General features: G+C 37.8%; 1 protein-coding gene across 2 annotated transcripts; it reads left to right on the top strand.

Annotated features, from left to right (window-relative positions):
* Positions 1-1,012: 1,012 nt before the first annotated feature.
* Positions 1,013-21,818, top strand: LOC129281820 (heterogeneous nuclear ribonucleoprotein H3-like). 2 transcript variants are annotated; one of them, XM_064113122.1, is made up of 11 exons: positions 1,013-1,119; positions 7,644-7,761; positions 9,029-9,184; positions 9,776-9,904; positions 11,974-12,112; positions 13,680-13,876; positions 14,212-14,382; positions 15,740-15,882; positions 16,767-17,016; positions 17,603-17,707; positions 19,579-21,818. In XM_064113122.1, exons 2-11 carry the CDS (start codon positions 7,677-7,679, stop codon positions 19,665-19,667), a joined length of 1,464 nt encoding a protein of 487 aa, XP_063969192.1. In that variant the 5' UTR covers positions 1,013-1,119; positions 7,644-7,676; the 3' UTR covers positions 19,668-21,818. The 2 variants fall into 2 exon arrangements, with proteins under 2 accessions (XP_063969192.1, XP_063969191.1); XM_064113121.1 differs by lacking the exon at positions 1,013-1,119 and adding an exon at positions 5,372-6,842 and having other exon boundaries at positions 7,019-7,761.
* Positions 21,819-22,881: the final 1,063 nt, after the last annotated feature.

The following is a 22,881-nucleotide window of genomic DNA, read 5'->3' on the forward strand; positions in this document are numbered from 1 at the left end:
TAAAATTCTATGCTTCAGTCTGGTCGCATTTATTCTTTTCAAAAAGTTGTATGACAACATGTGCCCTTTTTCACGTGAGTATGAAATAAGATAATTCAACACCTCAGTATAGCGGGAGGGGGAGCCCGGCGCATGATTTTCCAAAAGTGCACAGGGCTGCCAAAAAATGGACCTGAGCTGTGACCCCCCCTCCGTAGTCGAGGCTCCACTCGTTCTTGCCTCGGCCATCGCTGAGACAGGAATTTTTGCAAGTGATCTCGATTGCCCTTTTTGACAGGCCAATAGGTGCCTGATTTTGTGCCCATTTTGTGCCCCCCCCCCTCCCGACACTGAGATCCCGGGATGAAATTTCAGGGGCCATAATGTTTATGTACAAAAGCCGTCTTCTCAAAGTAAAGCCCAAAGCCGGCAACAGGCTGAATCAACGCCTGTTGCTCCCCCCCCCCCCCCCCCCACTAAAATATGTTCCATATACGTTCCACTATGCATGGACCTATACATGGTTCCACGTACCGTCCCCAAAACCAAACTATAAGACAAGTCAGGCTAGAACATAATTATGGTAGGGGCGAATTCATAACGAAATGTAATCGAGATTGGACGAGTTGACATCGTATTGGGTCGACTCAATCTATACGCTGTCCAGATCCGATATCCATCATCGATATATGATCCGCGTGCTCGCTCCGACAAAGCTGCGCATAGCCCTATTGCGCACTGTAAGTTTCCGGGGGTGTATTAACATATTGTAAAAACTTGATCAAATTGGATTTCGTTTAAATCGAAAAAAATAAGAAATATTATAAAAATATCACAACTCTGATGTTAGTTGGAGATCATACATACAAAAATATAAAAATTGTAATATTCAAATCAACTTATTCCATAGCTTTCCTTTTTGTGAGTCCTGGTGAGTATGCACCTCATTTTAAATTAGAATTAGAATCATGCTGAAAATATATGTGAACGGACCCCGGAACACGAGGCTGATATAATTGCTATATTTTTGTATGCGGCATGCATGCATCGCATCAATCAAAGAAAGGTGCAGCACGCCAACAGGACAGTGGATCGGAACAAACCCCAAATATAAACTGATTTTACACAGTCTTTAATTAGGTACCGTATGCTTGTCGAACTCATTCTCTAGTGGCTTCGCTAACTTTTAAACAATAACTAAGTGTGGTAGCCCGATTCTGAAGTGTACTATGGAGGTGGTTCTGCCCGCCACCGTCATGACCGTGTCGTGTGTGACTGTGTGTGGCCTGTGGGCACCCAAGGCCAGTGTTCATTTTACATGCCGCCGCGCACAGAAAAATCAAGCCATAGGCATAGCCATAGTCTAGTAGAAGTCTAACCCAGGGAGCTCCCGCCCGCTGCGCGGGCGGGAGCCCAGGGGCTTACCGTGTATTTTACCATACTCACGGGACTAGGGTGATTTATGGTCTAAATATTTCTCCAAATGAATTGTATTTGTAAAAACAGAAATTATGCACTTACCACGATTATGGATGAAGGTTTAGGAAATTGGCAAAGCCGATCTCCTAATAATAAATATAAAAGTTAGATCCTAGTCCTACCTTAATTCTTGCTCACCAGAGGATAGAATGTGGTCCAGCCGCTCAGAATCTCAGGTAAATTGCACAAATCCGTGAATAGAAATATATACACTTCACAATTTCAAATACAGTAGATAAAGGGACAGATGTCACAAAATGTCTCGCGAAGTAATGAGCTCATTAAATATGCAGAGAATATAGACTTCGAATGAGTGGAAGTGACGGTAAGGAATAAGATTGGAAAATGCAGAGAAATAATTAAGTATAAGTTGATCCTCCACAAGATTTGATTCAATCCTCACTAGCAGCTGGATGAGATGGTCAGCATGAGTGGACAGGACGAAGGCAGAGAGTAGAGTGATGATGTGGTAGAGAAAACAAGTTGTTTTTACCAACATCAGAAAAGATGAGACAAAGAAATAAGCGCCAAAAAGGGGGCAAAACACAGTTGAGAAGAACAAAGAAGAGAGAAGCAGACTGTGAGAAAAGCAAACATGCAAGCATCTCTGTATGATGTTGTATACCTGCAAGTTCATTGCAATAAACAAGGAACAATGAAAGGATGTTTGCTACAAGTCTAGGAACAAAAGAAAGGTTGTTTCTCAATATAAGAATGTGTTTGCCAAGTAGATTTGGGCAGGAAATTGTCTTGCTCTGTGAATGTACAGTATTGTAGTACATACACATGGCGTGAACAAGTGAGAATATATGAAATTGGAAATAAAAGAAAGAATTTATATACATATACAGAATGTTGAAATATAAATGAAAATATATACAAGGAAAGAATATATAGATGTAGATAAAGATATAGTCAAGTCACTACAGTAGCTCCCCCCTAGGCCTAGATTTGTACCAAATAGAAATGTAGTAACAAATCGACAAGGGAAAGTAAAAGGGAACTTGGCTATATAAAACAAGAAAATAAAAGGAGTGGAAACATCAGTGAATTTTGAGACATGTTTCAACCGTCTCCGAAAAATTGAACGTATTTGGCAGGAAACCTGACATTGCGACCAGAACGGGTCTTACGAATTTCGGGAGGCATATGCTTGTCATCAGGATCCCCTGCCAAGTCCGTGGAGTTGGATTGTTGATGAACTTGGTCAGGTGGATCTTGATGATGAAATGGAGTGGTAGCCTCCTGCTCGATGAAAGCCGGTTTCAGTCTGTCGACACTGACATTTTCATGTTTACCATTATAATCAATGGTAAAATACTTGTCAGTGCGACGGATGACTCGGAAGGGTCCTCTGTATGGAGGCTGCAATGGCTTTGTAACAGTATCATCTCTAAGAAAGATGTGAGATGAAGAATGGAGTTCAGGATGTACCTGCGTTCGAGTTTGCTGTTTTCTAGTAGGAGTGGGATGTAATTCCCGCATCATTCTCTTTAGTCTGTGGGCATAGTTAGATGGGTCATCGGCAGCATCAATTTGTGAAGGAGCTACAAATTGTGCAGGTAGAGTGACTGTAGTCCCAAACACAAGTTCTGCTGCAGAGCATCCAATGTCCGCCTTGATTGCTGTGCGTATACCCAGCAAGACTAAAGGGAGTGACTCAGTCCAACGGACCTTGTTATGAGCCTTGAGAGAAGCTTTAAGTTGGCGATGAAAACGCTCCACCAAACCATTTGCGGCGGGATGGTATGCTGTTGTGCGGATGCGTTTAGTGCCAAGGAGGTTGGTGAGTGAAAGGAAAAGTGCTGACTCAAATTGCCTACCTCTGTCTGTTGTGATGGTAGTAGGTGCGCCAAACACTGCTAACCATCTGGCCACAAATGCTCGCGCTACCGTCTCCGCAGTGATGTCTGGGATAGGGATAGCTTCTGGCCATCTGGTGTAGCGATCAACACAAGTAAGAAGATAAAATTCGTGCTGGAAAACGTTAAAAATACATCTTTTTCGAACAGTATTATTGATGTTGATAGTCGCGCTTACTTTCGGTCAGAAGTTGATTTTCATTTGGGCGTAAAATTCCAGAGGATTGGCAAAATTTAATAGGATTTTTTCTGATGATCAGACAACAATTGCACAGTATTGACAGCGTAAAATAATGTATTGAAAACTGGAAATAAATTGCGCATTGCATTATACAATGTAGGTAATGCAGGGACTTTCCCTGATCGCAGCAATCGAGCTTGCATGACCGCATCTGGTTGAAAGAGGGCCAGAGATCGAGCGGTGACTGTCAATGTCCGAGAAGGGATTGAGTAAACAATCGCCCCGGGCGCTCGTAAAAAAAGCGCCAGGGAAAGTTAACTGTCACAGTGTGACAACAATTTTGACAGCTGGAAACAGGTGGTGGCCATAAAATGCTCTTGTTGAATGTCCATTTGTAATAGGTCCATGGTGGGATTTACTGGAAAGAGGCACTGGCAATGCACAATCATTAGCGCCTCTCCCGACAGCGACGCTGCGATTCTAATTGCCATTGGACGCTTGTCACGTTTAAGTAGGCCTAACAAGTTAGGCCCTATACTAACTTTTTAATCATTCAGAATGCACACTAGCTTAGCTGCCACATCTTGCCACTTGTACTAAGTTTAGTTTTATTTTTGCAGGCACCACGGAAGGTTTCCAAACTGGGGGGGGGGGGGGGGGGGTAGCCAGGAGGCTCGAGCATGTAAAGAGTTAACCCAGGGGTGGTATTCTGAGATCAATTTTATCTTGGATAAAATAAGATATTTTATCTCCGTTAAAATCAGTGAGATAAAATACCCTTAAAATCTCTCAGAACAATTTTATCTCTGTAAGACACACCTATTTTTTTAATCAACATCCAATTAGAAATGCGCTTTTATAGCTCTCATATCACTCAACTAATGGAAATCCATTCCGCCAGGAGGTGTGGCAAAGGAGTGAGATTGCGTCAATTTATTGACTTCAAATATGCTTGCACTATACGCTTGCACGTCTTTACTGAGATTCCTTTTTTTTAAATGACAATACTCTAATCTTTTTTTCGAAGTCTATATCGCATCTTTTCAAGCATCATTTCAAAGACACTATTAGTCAAGAAAAGTCTCATGAAATACTTCCTAATTGTACAGGAATAATGTTAAGGTGTTATTTATTCTCAATAAATATATAATTTTCATTTTCATGTTAACATTTGGAGTTATTCACCTAGAAATAATGATGAAATCAACATCGCGGAGATAAAATAGCCCCTACCCTCTTTGAAGTTTATTTTATCTGGCTTCAATATAATATGGGCGCAAGCACATCATCCGCGTTGCAATGGCCAGATACGCGATGGGTATGTCTACGCAGGCACTGCTCTGTTGCGTATCATTCAAGTATCATCTGTAGATGCGCAAGATAAATTTTATACGCAAGATTAAATTAAAAATTTTATCTGAGAGATAAAATGTCATCTATGATGTCGGAATACCAATTTCATTTTAAGAGATAAAATAAAAATATTTTAAAGATAAAATGACCTCAGAATACCGCCCCTGGACTCGTCCTAGTAATACTAGACGGACATATGCTCTCCAAAATGGGGTCGCAATAGCACTCAAAATAAAAGGGGAAAATATGAATTATGCACTTACCTCGATTAGACGGATGAAGGTCTATCGTGAGACACAGAATCCTGACATCAAGGCACAAACTGGACCCTCAAAAAAAGGAAAAGTTCTATCTCGTTCGTTCTTCTGTCAAAATTGAAAACAAAATGGCTGATCGATACCGAAAACAAACACGACAGAGGTCTAACTTTTCCTTTTTTGAGTTGGTCGAGAGTAAAACAATTGGTATACACATAATTATTATAATTAGACTATATCTAATTATTATTATATAATATTGTTGTCTCAGTAATATTAATATTATTTTCTCATTATTTTTAAGCCTGAGTCGAATCGATTTTAAAATTGGTGTTCGATCGATGTCATCGAGCGCCGGTGCAAATTTTGCAAAATTGGTGCAGCCCCGGGCGATTCGTTTGGTTCACATAATCAATCATCAAAATAAACAGTAATGTCCAACTTGACTACTACTTGCTTGATTGATATCCCTCCAAAATGAAACCGATTGTGTAATTATGATGCCTATTCACCATTAATTTGAAGTTTATTGCGATCATAGTTCGAGTTTTACTCGTCTGCTCGTGCCGAGATAATGTATGCACGATGAATTCATAAAAGGAAGTCATCGCATGCGCAGTACTGTGCTTTAATCAAACCAGAAAATAGCCGGAAAATTGACGCGATCAACATAAAAATAAACCTTGCTTTCATGAACAATATTAATATCATGACCATGGAACATTTTTTAATCATAATATTTAACAATAATTTGCATATGATAATCATTGATATGAATTTAGAGCTTGATGTGAAACGTTTGTATTTCGTTTCAATGTTCAATGACGGACATCACATGACGATCGACTTGAGTGAGTGCACTTGTCTAAAAAAATTATCACGTCTCGGATTCTCGAACATTGTCAACATACAGAAACTCTTTTCAAGATCGTAATATCACCATATAATAACATTTTACATGACATAACAGAAACTTGCGTTTGATTTTTTTTCTCCATCAATTTGAAGCTAGTTTGTGCCCAACTTTGGGCTCTGATTTCATGAATGGAAAATATGTCATGCGTCAATGAACGCGCATGCGCATTGTGCTTTTTTCTCGGAGACGTCCAGGCCAGAGATGGAATAAAAATTAAAATAATGCCAGTATAATACTATTAATACTTCCATATGAACATAACATACTTTGCTGACACTGTCAATATTTTTAGTATGGCCATGCATAAAATCTTATTAAATCGTAATTATTTAACATCCAATAATTATATGATTTAGAGCTTGATCCGAGACATTCATATTTATTTCGATCGCATGCTCTTGTTGTGTCTGAAATTAAAAAGAAAAGAATTATCATATCAGGATTAATTCTCGAACATCGTCATAACTCATATTCCACAATCTCCCCTCACAATCGTTATATCAGCATTGAATACCAATTCAAATGACCATCCAGAGAAAATTACGTATTTATTCCCATCAATTTGGAGCTCATTTTGGATCCAACTACACAATCTCAGGCAAGTTACAGTGCTCCCCGCTGGTTGCACTTGTTTGCTGGCGCTGGCAAGCACGCCTGTCGTTTCGGGAGAGTGAGTGTACGGGGCTGCGGCGCAGACGGGGCTGGTGTGTGCGAGTCTGGACTGCGAGTGCTATTTTACTGAAAATCATTCGGATCGACTCTGCGTGATTCATGTCTTTAATATTGTTTCATTTTAAACTTATATGTTGTCATCTGCAAATATCATTGTTGAACATATTTTGGGAAGAATTCTGCATTGGTCCCCGTTTTTTTTTGTGTTTTGTGATCATGGAAAATACAAACGAACTTTGCTCACTCATCTGCTTGTGCAACGCTCACCCGGCCAGCGCTTACCGTCAGTGCGTGCATAGCGCATCGACGCGACGGCCAGAGTTTTCCCCGCCGCACCTTCCAAATTTCGATGTTCGATCGAATGAAAGCTGTCGAACACGGGTTTTCAAAATAGTCGATATGACTCGGGCTTAATTATTATTATTGTTGTTCCAGTAATATTGTCTTATCATTATTGTCTCCACTTGTTTTAAAATAGCATACCTCGTCGGGCGTGATGAAAAGTTCCCACAACTTAAATTTGGTGGGAAGTGGTCCATGGGGGCCTAAGATATGACTTCTTGACTTCATAAGGCCATGCAAAATTGATCACATATTGATCGTCCAGATTTTCTGTAAAAGAATAATGGTTTTTCTTGCAGTTCTTAAAAATACATTTGGTCTAGCATTTCATGACAGTCAGATTTTAATGATCATTTTCTCAAAACATGGGGAATGATAATCTCTTTTAATCTAGTTTGAGTTAAAAGGGTTAGTTTTAGGTCTACCACCTGCCAGCAGGAAATGGTTTTCCAGTCCTTTTTCACTTCCTACTATTTCTTGCTCTGTGCGAATGATTAAAAAGAGTGCCAGATGCACTAAGAACAATTTGCATTGTCAGAAATAAGAAAACAATGATTCAAATATTTTACCATGTTTGTATCTCTTTTGATTAATTGTAACAGGCTTCAATAACACATCAACAGTGATCCAAAGAGATGGCTGAAGATGATGGTTACGTCATACGGGCCCGGGGTTTACCCTGGAGTACCACAGCAGCTGAATTGATGGACTTCTTTGAAGGTTTGTGGACAACTACAGTGGTAGTCATTGTGTGTAACTACACTTGAATTACACTCGGTGCCAGAGCAATCAAGTGACCAAGCAAAGCCAGGGTTCCCAGCCCATTAGAGAAAATTATTTTACCTTTTTCCAGTCAGGGAGAAATCAGGGAATTTGATAACAAAATACGTCAAATCAGGGAAAAGTGCCTGAAATGCGATAAAAATCAATTTTTTTTTTATCAGCCCAAAAGTCGAAAGCATGGTAGTCAGTCAGACTTTGTTATATTTTGTTGCATATCAAAACAGCATCTATTGAACGACTGGTTATGGTGGTACTAGTTTTACAATATTGTTTTTATAATGAAAATACATGTAATTCACTGCAACAACTTAAAAATTATGCGAAACTGGGAATGAGTTTAGGGAATTTTTTAAACTTCATCAGGGAAAATTCAGATAATTTTGTTTTCTTGAAAAGCTGGGAACCCTGAAAGCCCTATCTATTGTTCTGACCCGGTGTATAAATTCCAATGTAATCTTTTGTCAAAGATTGCTGCCTAGGTCTGTAGCAACATTTTAAAATTGTCATTAGTTACATACTTACAGAGGAATTCAAATGTGAATGTCTTGAGTTCTCATAGGGTGGAAATTTCAGAGTCAAGAATGTGTGAAAAGCTATTGAAAGGAAATACTTAAATGAAAGGGGGCCCAATGTCTGCACAATTTACATTTAAATGGGGTTCAATACAAACTTCTTTCTATTCAACAAAATGTGTCCGTTGATATTTCTAATATTTTGAAGAGTAAATGTGCAATAAATCTCATTGAATTTGATAACATTTGAACAAAAAACACAGCTAAAAATCATTTGTCTTGTGATAGAAGCACCATATGATTTAAGACCTGGCATATTTAAGATTAGAGGGACTTTTTTTAAACATACACTTGCAGTCAGGATATGTGATTCCTGACCTATTGCGATTACCTGATGGTTTGAAGTAACCATTGAAATTTGTTCAGTGATTAGGGAATGCATGGCTGATTTGCTAGATGAATTAATGAAATAATATGAAAAAATAGAAGAAGCACCATCATATTTAATACCCGACTTGTTTGAAATTAGGGAGACTTTTTTTACATGTAGTCAGGATACATGATTCCCGACCCATTGCAATTGAAGTAACCACAAAAATTGGTTCAGTAATGATCGAATGTGAGTGATTTGTTAAATTAAAAAGTAAAAAAAATATGTGTATGAAAAAGATTATGCTTTACCCTAATCCTAGGTTGCAATATCGTTGATGGGGAGAAGGGCATCAACTTTACCTTCAACAATAGTGGCAAGCCCTCTGGAGAGTGTTTTATAGAGTTTGAGACAGAGGATGACTTTCAGGAGGCGATGAAGAAAGACAAGGGTTACCTACAGAAGAGATATATTGAGTGTAAGTTGAAAAAGTTTAACATCACATGGTAATAATAAACAATATACTCGCCAAGAAGTCATGTCAAGGAGTGTATACTACCAGTCAGCTATCTCTAACTCACTATTACCTGTAAAAAACAGAGAACAATAGATTCAGTGGACCAAATCTATTCTCTGGTTTTTACGGTAATAGTGAGTTAAAGAGAGCTGTCTTGCAGTGTAAGTAACGCATGCAGGGTGACTTTCTGGTTTATATTAATAATGGATTCGTTATTGATCTGGTAAAATGGACCTTGTCCTGAATAAGGCAATAAAAATTGGTTAATTGTATGCAATCACCTTCGATATGTATTGGGGGCCAACCCATCTCTTTTTTTTTAATCCACCAAAACAAATATTTGCTACAAGCTGGAATACCATGTTTATTTTATCCATTTCTTAGTTGTCACACATCTTCTACCAGAATCAAATGGAACATTTTTTTAAAATATTTGATAGATACAAGCATTTGGGTGGTCATTTATTGGATCTTGTAACTAATTTTTAGATTGTTCCCAAAACATCTGTATTTATGTTTTAATACATCCATATTCTGTTTGTTTATACTCAGTATTCAAATCTAAAAGGACTGAAATGGTATGGGTCACAAACCGCAACAGTGATGGAGGTGAAAATCTTGTCAAACTGAGAGGGCTCCCTTTCAGCTGTTCTAAAGAGGAGATCGCAGAGTTTTTCAGCGGTATGTATCAAAATTGTTCAAAACTATTTAGGGATTGATAAAGGGAGGGCCTTCTTTTAGCTTATACAATGTGGATTTTGGTTCAGAATGTTGGTACAATATTTTTATCCACAAGCAATTGTTATTTTTCCATAAAGTAATCAGAAAGCACGAGGAAGCTGAATACATTTTCACACCGAATCCAGTATTGCATTTTATTTATATTGCTTGCTGTCTGAAGTAATTTTCAGTTTCCTATTTAATAAGAATGAGGGAGAAAACAAAGGGGAGGAGAAAACAAGTTTGCTTGCTTTATTTCCTTTAAATAAAATATATATCTATATTTGTATACAAATAGTGACCAGGGGTGGTATTCTGATATGACATTTTATCGCTCAGATAAAATTAAAAATGTTATCTCGCGCATCTATAGATGATGCCTGCGTAGACTTACCAATCACATATTTTGCCATTGCAACGCGAATGATGTTCTTGCGCCCATGTTACTTTGAAGAAAAAATAAAGTTAAAAGAGGGTAGGGGCTATTTTATCTCCGTGACGTTGATTTCATCAATGTTTCTAGGTGAATTAACTCAAAATGTTGACATGAAAATGAAGAAAAGTTTAATATTTTTTGAGAAAAACAACTTCACTTTTTCCTGGCGGAATGGATTTCCATTGGTTGAGTGAGATGAGAGAGCTATAAAAGCTCGTTTCTCATTGGATATTGATTAAAAATAGGTGTGTCTTACAGAGATAAAATGAAGATAAAATTGTTCTCAGAATGACCGGTGTGTTGGCTCAGTTGGTAGAGCGTCCGTCTCACAACCGGGAGGTCGGTGGTTCAAACCCCGGCCGTGTCAGACCAAAAGACGTTAAAAGATGGGAGTTGCTGCTACCCTGTTTGGCGTTCAACGATTAAAGGGATAGAGCCTCGTCAATCTGGCGCTGCACAGCGGCTGCCGGGCCCACGATCAATTGGGCAAAGCAAATTTTCAGAGTATTTCATTTCATGTCTATTTCGAACAATAAATTATGGATTTTTTTTTTTTAATACCGATTCGGAGAGATTTTAAGGGTATTTTATCTCACTGATTTTAATGGAGATAAGATATTTTATTTCATCTGAGATAAAATGGATCTCAGAATACCACCCCAGTTCATGATATTTATCATTTAGTGCAATTCCAGTCTCAGAGAAGAGAGTTGAACAGGCTTTGTTTCACACCATTTCTTGCTTTCTAATCAATAAGCTGGGACAGGAATACTTGGAAATGAATAGTCAAAATTTTGCAAGGCAGATGTAATTGCTGATGACATGACTTGATATACAGTACTAGTATGTATGTAGGAATGATAAATAATTTTCCATACTTTTTAACGTTCGTATGCCTCGTAATGATAAAATTATTTTTTTAATTGAAAAATGGAAGTGAATGTGCATAATCCTTTACAAAAGGGAGAATCATATCTTCAACAAGTTTGTAATGTTGGAAAATTAATTAATGCATTTAAATGAAGTTTTGATTTCAGAATCAGTTTGAATAACTAGACAGGCGAAAGGCTAAATGTAGCCTTTGTTTTATTGTGGGTTTTTTTAGAGGGGGGGGGGGATGGGCAAACATTCAAGAGGTGTTGTGTTTGCAAAAAAAAACATTCATTCTCATTTTAGATTTCAGCCTCAAATAGAAATGTTTGGGTTTGCATGTGGGCAGGGGGAGGAAACCCCCCCCCCCACATGTTGTTTTGACCTACGGGCTTGGTTCTTGTAACATTCTAATGGGGGAAGGAATTTATTACAGTGTTTGTTTGCAATGTCTGATGTTGTCACTGACCTGTGTATGTCCATTCCTTGTGCCTTCTTCTCCCATTCCTTCTCCCATTTGGGTTGGTGTTGCCGGGGGCAACATGTCAACTATCTCTCACACACACACACACAATCTCCTTGGTTAACCCTGTATCGGGTTGGGCTCGCTTCCGCATATGGGGTGTGGTGTTGGTATCTCTCCGGGGCCCTATCGACGGTCGGCGGCCTGCGACGTTGGGGTTGGTGTTTTTTGCGATGATGATGGGATGGATGGTGAACGCAGGGTTGACGATTCAAGCGAATGGGATTACGCTACCTACGGACCACGATGGGCGCAAGACGGGAGAAGCCTTTGTGCTGTTTGCATCAAAGGAAATCGCTGAAAAGGCTTTAAAGAAACACAAGTCACATATGGGGCACAGGTGGGACTAGAAATGTAGTATGGTATGGTATGGTTGGTTCAATGATAGATGTTCAGTGTTTTAGATCCAGCAAGTTCTTTTGTAATCACTTTCATACAGTTATACATAACTATTTTTTTTATAAACTTGGGTGAAGATTAAGAATTTGTCATTTCGGTTTCAGACAAAGTATTTCCCACTTTCAGTAGACTGCCATGACTTTACCTGATTTTCATAATTCATAATACTTCATTACTGAATAACATGTGGATTAAAAATGCATGTTATCCTCTAACAGTAAAAGAAATATTTTCCCATTTTGAATATCACACATTTGTAGGCCTCAAATTTCAATACTCTGAAAGGCAATGGGAGGGGCATTTAGGCCAGTTAGTAGGGCATCCAAGGCCTTGACCTTGGATTCAATGAAGCCCTGCATTTTCACCTTTCAATTACTCTAGGATTTGAAGGAACAAAAACTTCATTAGCCTTCTTGTCTTCTTGAAGATCTTGATGTTACACCTTTTTGAGGGGGTGGTGTTAAAGGAATTGGCCACTGTCACTGTATGGGGGAGGGGGAATGGGAGAAAAACATAATTGTCAGAATATGGGATTATGTGATGGCTAGAAAAAAAAAAAGCCCATAACATCTAAAGTTGAATTGCCCTCTTGGACTCGGGTGATATTTAATTTTATTCATGAATGTATAATTTTCCTTATTTTTTATTTTGGAGGGAAGTGATTTGAGAATTGCGTTCAGGGACTGCAATATCTTATGTTAAAGTCACACCAACGAAACTGACTCCAAACCGACCGATGGTATGCAATTGGAAATACCATAAAAGTTTTGATCAGGCTGGAGTCAGTTTCGTTAGTGAGACTGGAATTTAGGGGGAACTTGGCCAATTGACTGAACTTTGTGACGTCTTAAGCTTCTATCCTGTGTTCCCTAAAAATATCATGAGCTCCTCACAGCATAGTTGCCTTTGTTGAACCAGATTATTACATCATAAAGTTCAGCAACTAGTCTAAGTTTCCTTGCAAGTGCAAGTTTAATGCTTGTTGTAATTGTTAAACCAACAAACATTCCTTTGATCATGTGTCAAAAAGTGCTGATATAGTCAATATTATTAGTCAGTGAATAGTTTTTCATTTTAAGTTGAAACAGTGTTGAAATACTGAATGTTGATCAAAGGTAAAAATGAATAACAAAAAGTTATGCTCTGTTACCAGTTTACATACTACCCTCAGATTGAGATAGCATTTCTTCCTATTGATTATGATTTTGATTATTATTATTTTAATCTAATTTAATTTTTTTTTTTTTTTTTGGGGGGGGAGTTCTGTCATGTGTTAAATAGACAAATCTTAATAGCATGAGCACATTTTTGTTTTTTTTATTGAATAAGTTCATATCAGAAAATTCATTGAAAATATCAACTATGTGTTGGCTTTGTCAACTGTTATTAACTCACTACATACTTTTCATTAAAAATACATATTGTTTTGGGTGAATAGAATACATGTACTTCACATTTATATTGAAGCTGTTCTAATAATGTATTGTGGGTATCTCTTGAACACACAGGTACATTGAGATCTTCAAGTGTCAACGGGATGAGCTCGGAAGGGCAACCAACCCATCACGTGGGCGTGGCATGAACAGACCCGGACCCTATGACAGGAACTCTGGCGGGGGAGGTGGCTTTTCTCGCGGTCGTGCACGGAACTCTGGTTTTGAGAGGAGATATGGTGGTGGCGGTGGTGGTGGAAACAGTTACGGAGGTGAGGTATTTCTTATAAACTTCTATGTTTGAGCCTACTTTCTCTTGATCAGGGTGGCATGGAGGCATACTGACTACCAACCAAAGGAGTATCCTTTGTAATATATCTTATGTATGTCGTTAAATTACAATTTCTTAGAAATTCTTGAAAATACCCTTTTTTAAATGTTTAGTTAGAACAAGATAATCAGAAAGAAAAACGTACTAATGACTAGTGGCACGGCAGTTGTCATCAGTTTGAAGCCCCAAATAAGGAAAAACTGTCAATATCCTTGTATAAATTTGGAAAGAAACAAGGGTAAACTTATGATGAAAATTGTCTTACAATTTTTTCAGATTACGACAATGACTTTGGGTATGGAGGCTATGGTGGCGGTGGAGGAGGAGGTGGTGGATACGGTGGAGGTGGAGGAGGAGGTTATAGTGGCGGTGGAAGGAGTGGTAGAGGAGGAGGGGGAGGAGGATGGGGTGGAAGCCCCCAGCCATTGTTCTCAAGAGGAGGAAGAGGTAAGGGTCTTCTATTGTTACAATCAAACCTTTTTCACAGATTTTCACCGACTGAATTTCCTCTCTGCCAGTCAGATGCAAGGATTCGCAGAACAGGTTATAAAATCTGTCAGTGAAAATCACAAAAGTTTCACGAGATGGTTCCCTGTCATAAAAACCATTTCCATTCAATTAAGACCTTTAAAATTGGCAATTGATAGGTATTGTTGATTTAGGATTGAAGAAAATACACACCAATAAAGTCAGGGAGATGAACGATCTTGAATGGTTTTACTTAAAACTTAATTTCTACTCTTAAATAAAACTTTTGAAGGTTGTGCATAATATGTGATGTTGTATTGCCTATGCAGCAGAGCATATTCAATTTTTTGATACCCAAACCCCCCCCCCTAAATTTTTTTTTTGGGGGGTTGGAAACAACATAAAGTTGGTGGTGATGACCTTTTTTTTAAAAATTCTGCGTGTACGCTACTGACACGTACCCCTCAAATTTCAGGTGGAGGGGAGAGTCCCCCCTAGAGAAATGAAGAATAAAAGAAATTAAGAACGAAGACTGAGAGAAAGAAATATCTGTACGTTTGATGCAGTGATTAATGGAGCTATGTTATATTATGATGATCAAAATTGATATCAAAGTGTCATGGTCAGTTGGTAAGTGGCACATCAATCTCCGTCATTTGCTGCCAATGTAAATGAGACTTGCAACGCACATTGTTATTGGAGTGAAGGCATGCAAGACACATTTTGTTAAGGGTTTGTACTGCATTGCCGTGGTAATGGTATATTATGGGCAATTCCATAAAATGATCAACTTTTTTGTACGTCCAACCCCCATTCTTCTCAAGTTTTACTTCACTTCATAAACTGACCAAGTCATGGTCCTTTGAGAGAACATTACAGACTGTCAAAAGAACAAGAAGTCAGAGACAGAAAATTTAATGAAGGTCCCACATATAGGGGGTCGGATGTTCATATTTTATGGAATTGCCCTTATTGATAACAGATCAGACCAATTTTGCGTAGCAAACTATTTTCTCAGTTTTTGCTAATGACACTTCCCACGGATTTGTCTCAGTGTGGAGAAATGCTATCATTCTTTGATTGTGCTCGGTCCTGTGTTATTACCATCATATGGCAGTTAATCAGGGATAATGCCAGATCTCATTCATAATAATAATAATAAACAGTTCTTGTATAGCGCATATCACGATTATGAATAATGTCTCTATGCGCTTCCAAAGGACTTGGATATTATTACCCCAGCTGTAGCTTGGCATTTATATGTAATCTCCTCCAGTGATGTATCTGTTTGCTTTTTTCATGTTGGATAAAACAATCTCCTTTCCTTTTTTCACAGGTGGAAGACGAGGTGGAGGAGGAGGAGGAGGAGGAGGAGGCAGAGGTGATATGGGAGGGGGCGGAGACTTCACATCTTCAACGGGCCATTATGTTCATATGAGAGGGTTACCGTTCAATGTCACAGAGCAAGATATCAGAGAAGTGAGTTTGTTTTTTTTAATCTGATTTTCTTTTGTACTTATGAAAACCTGTATTTTTCACTCTGCTCTGTAGTTTCATATTTTTCAACACATTTGTTCGTATTTCCTAAAGAGGTTTCAATTGTACCATGTTATAAAACCATACTTTTGTACATTGGCTTATTTCATTGCGCACACTAAGAAGTGTCCGAATTAGAGTCGTTCTTATACGCCAACGCATTCGTTATTTAACGCATAATATGATTGATGGATACGCAGTAGTGCGTCTCCTGTGCGCATGATATGACCGATGACGTGATGCATTATAAACTGCAGTCACGCAACTGAAATTAAGTGCGACTCTTAGTCACACTTTAATCTTTGTGAAACATCCCCCAGTTCCACTTGGGAGATATTTGACCTTAAAAAGGTATATATGTAACACTTATTTTGCATAATCTGGTCTGAAGAATTGCTTCCACTTAGGTATACATTTGACCTATCGACTGTAGTTTTGTTAACATGGCTATAGCATCCAGATAATTGGCTTAACCTGATGTCAAACTGTTATTGTTTATATGGGTCAGGGCATTTCTGAAAGTCATGAATATAGAAAATCCTTTTCCCAGAACAAATAAAAACTTGGGGAAAGATGGAAAATCAAAAGTATTTGTAAATATCTTCTGTAATGCTGTGAAGGAGAATCAGTTAAAAAGGTGACTTTTTCATGATAAATAGCAAATTTGCCCTTAGAATGCATCTATATAACATCAGTTTTGTAACCTGTAATTTTCATGTCAGTTTCATATCACAGGTGATCTATTAGTCATCGAACTTTGCATTTTCTGCTCTGGGAAGAAAATGTGGAAATTGAACTTGTATAATAAACTTTGTACTCTATTCCAGTTCTTCCATGGAAGCGCCATGCCCTGCAATATTGTCATCCACGATATCAATGGCAAACGAACTGGTTTAGGCGACGTTGACTTTGGAAGTCATGATGAGGCCCAGGCAGCCATGAAGAAGGATAAGAACAACATTGGCACACGTTACATTGAGCTTTTCCTTCATTCTAACGAAGAAGGCGGAGGTGGAGGTGGAGGTGGGAGAGGGTTCGGCTCCGGAGGAGGACGAGGAAGCGGCGGTGGATACTCAGGTGCGTAGGTGAAATTTTTCATGCAAAATTGAAAGCATCGAAGAGGAAATTATGGATGATATTAATTATTTAAATATCAACTTGTCACTTTCACACAAGGGTGGGGCAGAAGTGATGGTGATGATAATTATGTTTAGTTAAGTGGAGCATTGTGACCCAGTGGATTAGTCTTCTGATTTTGAAACAGAGGGTCGTGGGTTTGAATCCCAGCCATGGCGTAATTTCCTTCAGCAAGAAATTCATCCACATTGTGCTAAACTCAACCCAGGTGAGGTGAATGGGTACCCAGCAGGATTAATTTCTTGAATACATGAGCGCTGAAAGGCAGCTAGAGCTAAAGCCGGTGTAATAATAACAACGCGCCTCAGAATAGAATATTTCTAGATAGATGGCGCTATTTAAATGCCTATTATTAGTATTATTAAGTTAGATGGTGATGATGAAAATGATGTCGAATGTGATGATCATGGTAGTTGTGGTGATAGTTACAGGGAGACATCTATGCACTGGTGGGCTTTTTGTGGTAGGAATTAGGAGAGTCTCTGAACTTGCTCTCAAAGACGTCTTGTTCCTGTATTTGTTGTAGGTGGTTTCAGTGGAAGGGGAGGTCGCGGTGGTGGTGGTGGTGGCTACAGGGATAGCCAAATGGGTGGTTACGGCGGCAGTAGTGGTGGTGGAGGTGGTGGTTACGGTAAGATACTACATATGTAATCCTGCCTTCCTGGTGTATTAACCTTTCCTTGCTTTGCCATAGTTTGTGGATTTTATTTATGAATAAGCAGAGTATTGTGACTAATTATGTGACTTCCAATATTTTTTCAACTATGCATGAAGTTGAATCACCTTAATTATGTACAGTTACAAGTTAATTAATAATAGATAATGACTAATTGGTGGGAGTAGTGACACTGGTTTTTTACCTTGTCAAGTATGCATCTAGTTATTTGTATGTAGTAACTATTTGTAGCATGTAGTATAGTAAGTTTCCTTGTGTATTAAAAAAATACGGTGCTACCTCCAGAATGCATAACATTTTAATCCTGATTTGTTAAACATTTTCTTGTGTTACATTTGGGTGTGCTGTACTGCATGTATGCGTGGATGTCAAATGAAAGTGGTTGAATATATGTATATGCATGCATGCATCAGTAAATTGCATATCTATTGCCTTTTCTGTTTCTATTGGTACCAAATTCACCACATGAAAACATGGATAATTACACTGGAAACAACTGATTTGTATTAAATTTCTGTGTAATCACAGTATAAATGTGCATGTGCATTTCAGAACTAATCTGGAATTCTCTATATTATTTTCCTTACTTTTTTTTTCTCTTTGTTTTATGGTGTATTCTTCAATTGATATCCTCTTCCCCTTATCCATTACCCTCTATCCTAAGTTCTAGTTGCTCTAAAGACAAGAAAAGAACTCTATTCAGGGCTTGTTTTTAATCTAACGGTCTGGGAAGCCCTTTTGATTAGCCTCATTTTCCCTCTCATTTGCCTTCAATATTTTCCAAATTGTGCTGTAATAAAGAAATGTGCATGAGATGGAAAAGTGGCAATGCCTTAAAAATATTGAAATTCAATGTCTGCTATATATTCCCAACTTTTCATGTACTGTACATATTCATTCACATACTATTCATGACCGTTTCCTGCTGTCTTTTATACGCAAAAATCACACAAATTCCTGCTCTCAGACGAGTGATTTAGTAGCCATTTCGACGTCTTGAAGAATCTCACACACATGGTATGGTCTGTGCTGCTTTACAATTATGTTGGAGCTTCACGAAGTTACCACCCACACAGCTCTCCAACATTTTCATCCCCCCCCCCAAAAAAAAAAAAAAAAAAAAAAACCCATTTATCCTTGGAATCTTTACTTTGAAAAAATATAAATTGTGTGAACTATGTCAGAATAATTGTGGCATTAATGAGGGAAATAGATTGCAGTGTTATTGCTTGAGATTAATCAAGTATATTTACCCACCAGCTAGTGTTTATCTGTAACAAAGAATGCTTTCTGTTTTAATTGAAAACTTGCTATAAACCTGTTATTGTGATATCCAGGGTGCTACATAAGCACTTGCCCGATTGCCCGGGGCAAGTAAAAGTTAGAGTCAGGCAAGTGTTTTGAAGTAAAGACCGAAACTACTTGCCCGAATTGGGCAAACAAAATTCTCACAGCAGAATGACAAAAATTAGGGTCGATATGATATATTGACCCTAATTTTGGTCATGGCAGGCAAGATAAAATCACTTTAGAAAAAGAAATGCAATAACAAAGTAGATCAGTTCATGTCAAAAGAGAGAAAAAGCTCAATGGTTTATAAAACCGCAAAACTTTCTTTTGAAGAGGTAAAACTTTTTTTTCAATGATTTTTTCGGGCAAGTGAAATAGATTTTGGGCAAGTATATTCCAACTATTAAAAAATTTACTTGCCCGACCGGGCAAGTGCTTCTAAAAAGTTATGTAGCACCCTGGATATCTATACCAAAAAGATCAGAGCTTTTTTTTTTCTTAACCCACTATTTTACTTTTTTCCTTTCTTTTACCAGGTGGTGGTGGTGGTAGTAGCGGTGGCTACTACGATTCAATGGGCGGAGGAGGAGGAGGTGGAAACAACTACGGTGGGGGCTATCAGTGACCTACCACATCCAGCTCCATTCTACAATCAACATTTCTTTCATGCCCTTACCACATGTACATGAATCAATACGAAGATGGAATTCTATTTGTTTGATGATGCAATTGCTGTATTTCTTATCTTTACGTTGTTGGGTGCTGCCCCTTACATGTAGATCTCCTCACATTCATAATAGATTATCAAGTTGAAATCAGAATTTATCTATATTTGAACATGCATGCATACTTGACAAAATTATGATTTTCTGCAATACATGAATTTTCTACAGAACCTTCTGTTTTATATTTCTTATTAGAATTATGTTCATGAATTTTTAACTGGTATTTGTTACGAGGATGTTGCACGATTTGCATATTTTTAAGTCCCCAGTGGCAAAACCATGTAATAATGAATTGCCTACTACCCACGTAGGTTGTTGGTTTTGATACTAAATGATTGAATCACAAGAGAAGATAGAAGATCATCAAAATCCTCAAATATTTTGCCCAATGCAATGTAATTCAAAATCTTTTTGTATTAGATCGGAAAATTGGTTTGAATGTTTAATATGTTGACGGTATTGGCCAAAGAGTTTGAGTTGTTTTTAACCATGTACAGAATACCTAATGTGTTTTTCTAATGTTTAGGCATCAAATCTAACCTAGCTTACTTACGTGTTCTCCAATGAAGCATACAATTGGAATCAATTATGAATGTGTCCTGGAGAAAAACACAATGTCGGCTATGTGGTCATTCAGGCAGGCATTTCTTGAAGCGATGTGTCAATAAATGGTATTCTCTGACAAATGCATCTTTAACCAATCATGTGCAAGGATTTTAGTAGCTTTTAACAGCTGTCAGTGAAAATCACCAACAAAATGCTCTGTGAAATGCTCTCCTAATGGACAGATTGATGCCTCACATCTATACAGCCCATATTGATACATGTATTTAAATTAGAGGCTAATTAATTAACAAAAAATATGAAAAACCAAGTAACCCTTACTGTATTCTGGATTACCCTTTTTCAATGGATCAAGAATAGTTTGTAAATATTTCTTAATCATGTTCTGATTTTCATTAGTTGATCTTGAGATGGCTTATTAAAGGGATAGTCCGGGTTGAAAGTATTTATAGCTTAATAAATAGAGTAGAATTCACTGAGCAAAATGCCGAAAATTTCATCAAAATCGGATAACAAATAACAAAGTTATTGAATTTTAAAGTTAAGCAATAGTTTGTATAAACAGTAGTCATGAATATTCATTAGGTGGGCTTGATGATGTCACATCCCCACTTGTTCTTTTGTATTTTATTATATGAAATTAGGTTTATTCCAATTTTTTCCTCCAAGAACTAGAAAAATTGGATTGACAACTGATTTAGTGCATTAGATATTTATTGCTGCAACTTATTTCATTATAAGGGAGACATATTAGTCACACAAGTATGAAATAATGAAAAAATTATGATTTTATGTAATAACATAAGAAAACGGAAAGTGGAGATGTGACATCATCAGCCCACCTAATGAATATTCATGACGACTGTTTTCACAAAATATTGCTAAACTTTAAACTTCAATAACTTTATTATTTGTTATCCGATTTTGATGAATTTTTCGGCATTTTGCTCATTGAATTCTACTCTATGTATTAAGATTAAATATTTTCAGGCCGGACCATCCCTTTAAAGTGCTATAATTGATGCATGGATACCGACTTTGTATACTTCATGTACATATTGTATATGTCAGTGTAAGTTGTCAATTTTTTTCTCAGTTCAATTTTGTATTTGATAAAGGTGATATCAGCATCTTCTACTTGAAGTTAAATGCAACTGTATATACTTTTAAATCACACTGTGGTAGGTTAGATGAATTCATATCTTAATTGAAACACAAGTTACAGTTGACACAATATCAGTTCAAATTGTTGATTTCATTGTGTTGGGTATAAATTGCATGTCACATGCCCATTTACATCAAGAAATGGAATTTATATGATTGTTGAGAAAGGTGTCATTCTAAATATCTTGATTCATCTTAATGATCTTAGTAATGTGATCAGTTGCCCGTGATACACATTTATTGTGTGATGTTAATTGTTATTGTAAATGTTATTCTCTTCTGCTTTGTTCCAGTTTTGTGTAAATGAACCTGTTTTTCTAGAATTCTCAAGTTTCAAGCTCTTATTTATTTTCGTATGGGCATTTTCTAGATGCCTCATGGCAAAGAGGCCAAGAGAGGGGGAGAAAAAGAACGAGAGGAGTGAGGGGGGGAGAGAGAGTGAGGGGGGAGGGGGAGAGAAAGAGTGAGAGGAGTGAGAAAGAGTGAGGGGAAGAGAGAAAGAGTGAGAGGAGTGAGGGGAAGAGAGAAAGAATGAGAGGAGTGAGAAAGAGTGAGGGGGAGAGAGATAAAAAGTGATAGAAAGACAGGGGTAAAGATTGAGGAAGAAGTGGGGGAGGGAATAGAATAGAAATGAGAGGGAAAGCGAATGGTGAGAGGGATGAAGAGCAAGGAAGAGGGATTGCAAGTGAAAGAGAATATTGAGAGACAAGTGTATGTGGGGGGGGTGGGGATGAAAGAAAGAAATGGGTGGATTGGGAAGCTAAACAGGGAGGGGGAAGAGAGATGAACAGTATACATAATTTGGTTTTGAAGACGATTATCAGGTGAGAAGGGAATATATTTAAGAATCGATGCAAGTCGAACCATTATGGTCTTGTTTTTCATATACAAATGTGACTTGTTGATTTGTGAAATGAAGTATGGAAATTTTTCCTGAGATGGATCAAGTTATCGGTGTAGGATGGATTAAGGTAAAGGGGGGGCTTCCAAAATCGATTCCACTTGTTCTCTTGTTGCCCTTATCATTTCATCGTTCATCTTATTCTCTCCTGCCTCGTATTCTTCCACCCCCTTATTTGTGTCTCCCCCTTCTTTTTCTTTCACCATATGCACTCTATTCAAGTCCCTCCCCATCTATTCTGTCTACCTTGCTTTCTCTGCAGATCCCGTTTCTCTTCCAGCTAGCATTTCATGAAAGGATTCGGGATAGGTTTTATCAGAAAGTTCCTGTTTTATCCGACAGTTACCATAGGAACGGTGCTTTTAAAGGCCACCGCACACCTTACGACTGTTCGCGATCCGATTTTGGAACAAATCTCATTTTGCTCATTTTCTGAGAATGTGAATTGAACATATTTAATTTGAGGTTAAAATTAATTGAAAGAA

This window comes from Lytechinus pictus, chromosome 18 (genome assembly GCF_037042905.1).
Source record: "Lytechinus pictus isolate F3 Inbred chromosome 18, Lp3.0, whole genome shotgun sequence".
Taxonomy (NCBI): Eukaryota; Metazoa; Echinodermata; class Echinoidea; order Temnopleuroida; family Toxopneustidae; genus Lytechinus; species Lytechinus pictus.

Excerpts from the sequence above, each read along its gene's own strand:
- LOC129281820 (XM_064113122.1), top strand. The coding sequence starts at position 7,677 with ATGGCTGAAGATGATGGTTACGTCATACGGGCCCGGGGTTTACCCTGG. Across the intron at positions 14,383-15,739 it reads GTTCTCAAGAGGAGGAAGAG|GTGGAAGACGAGGTGGAGGA; the intron begins GTAAGGGTCTTC and ends CTTTTTTCACAG. Across the intron at positions 17,017-17,602 it reads AAGCGGCGGTGGATACTCAG|GTGGTTTCAGTGGAAGGGGA; the intron begins GTGCGTAGGTGA and ends TATTTGTTGTAG.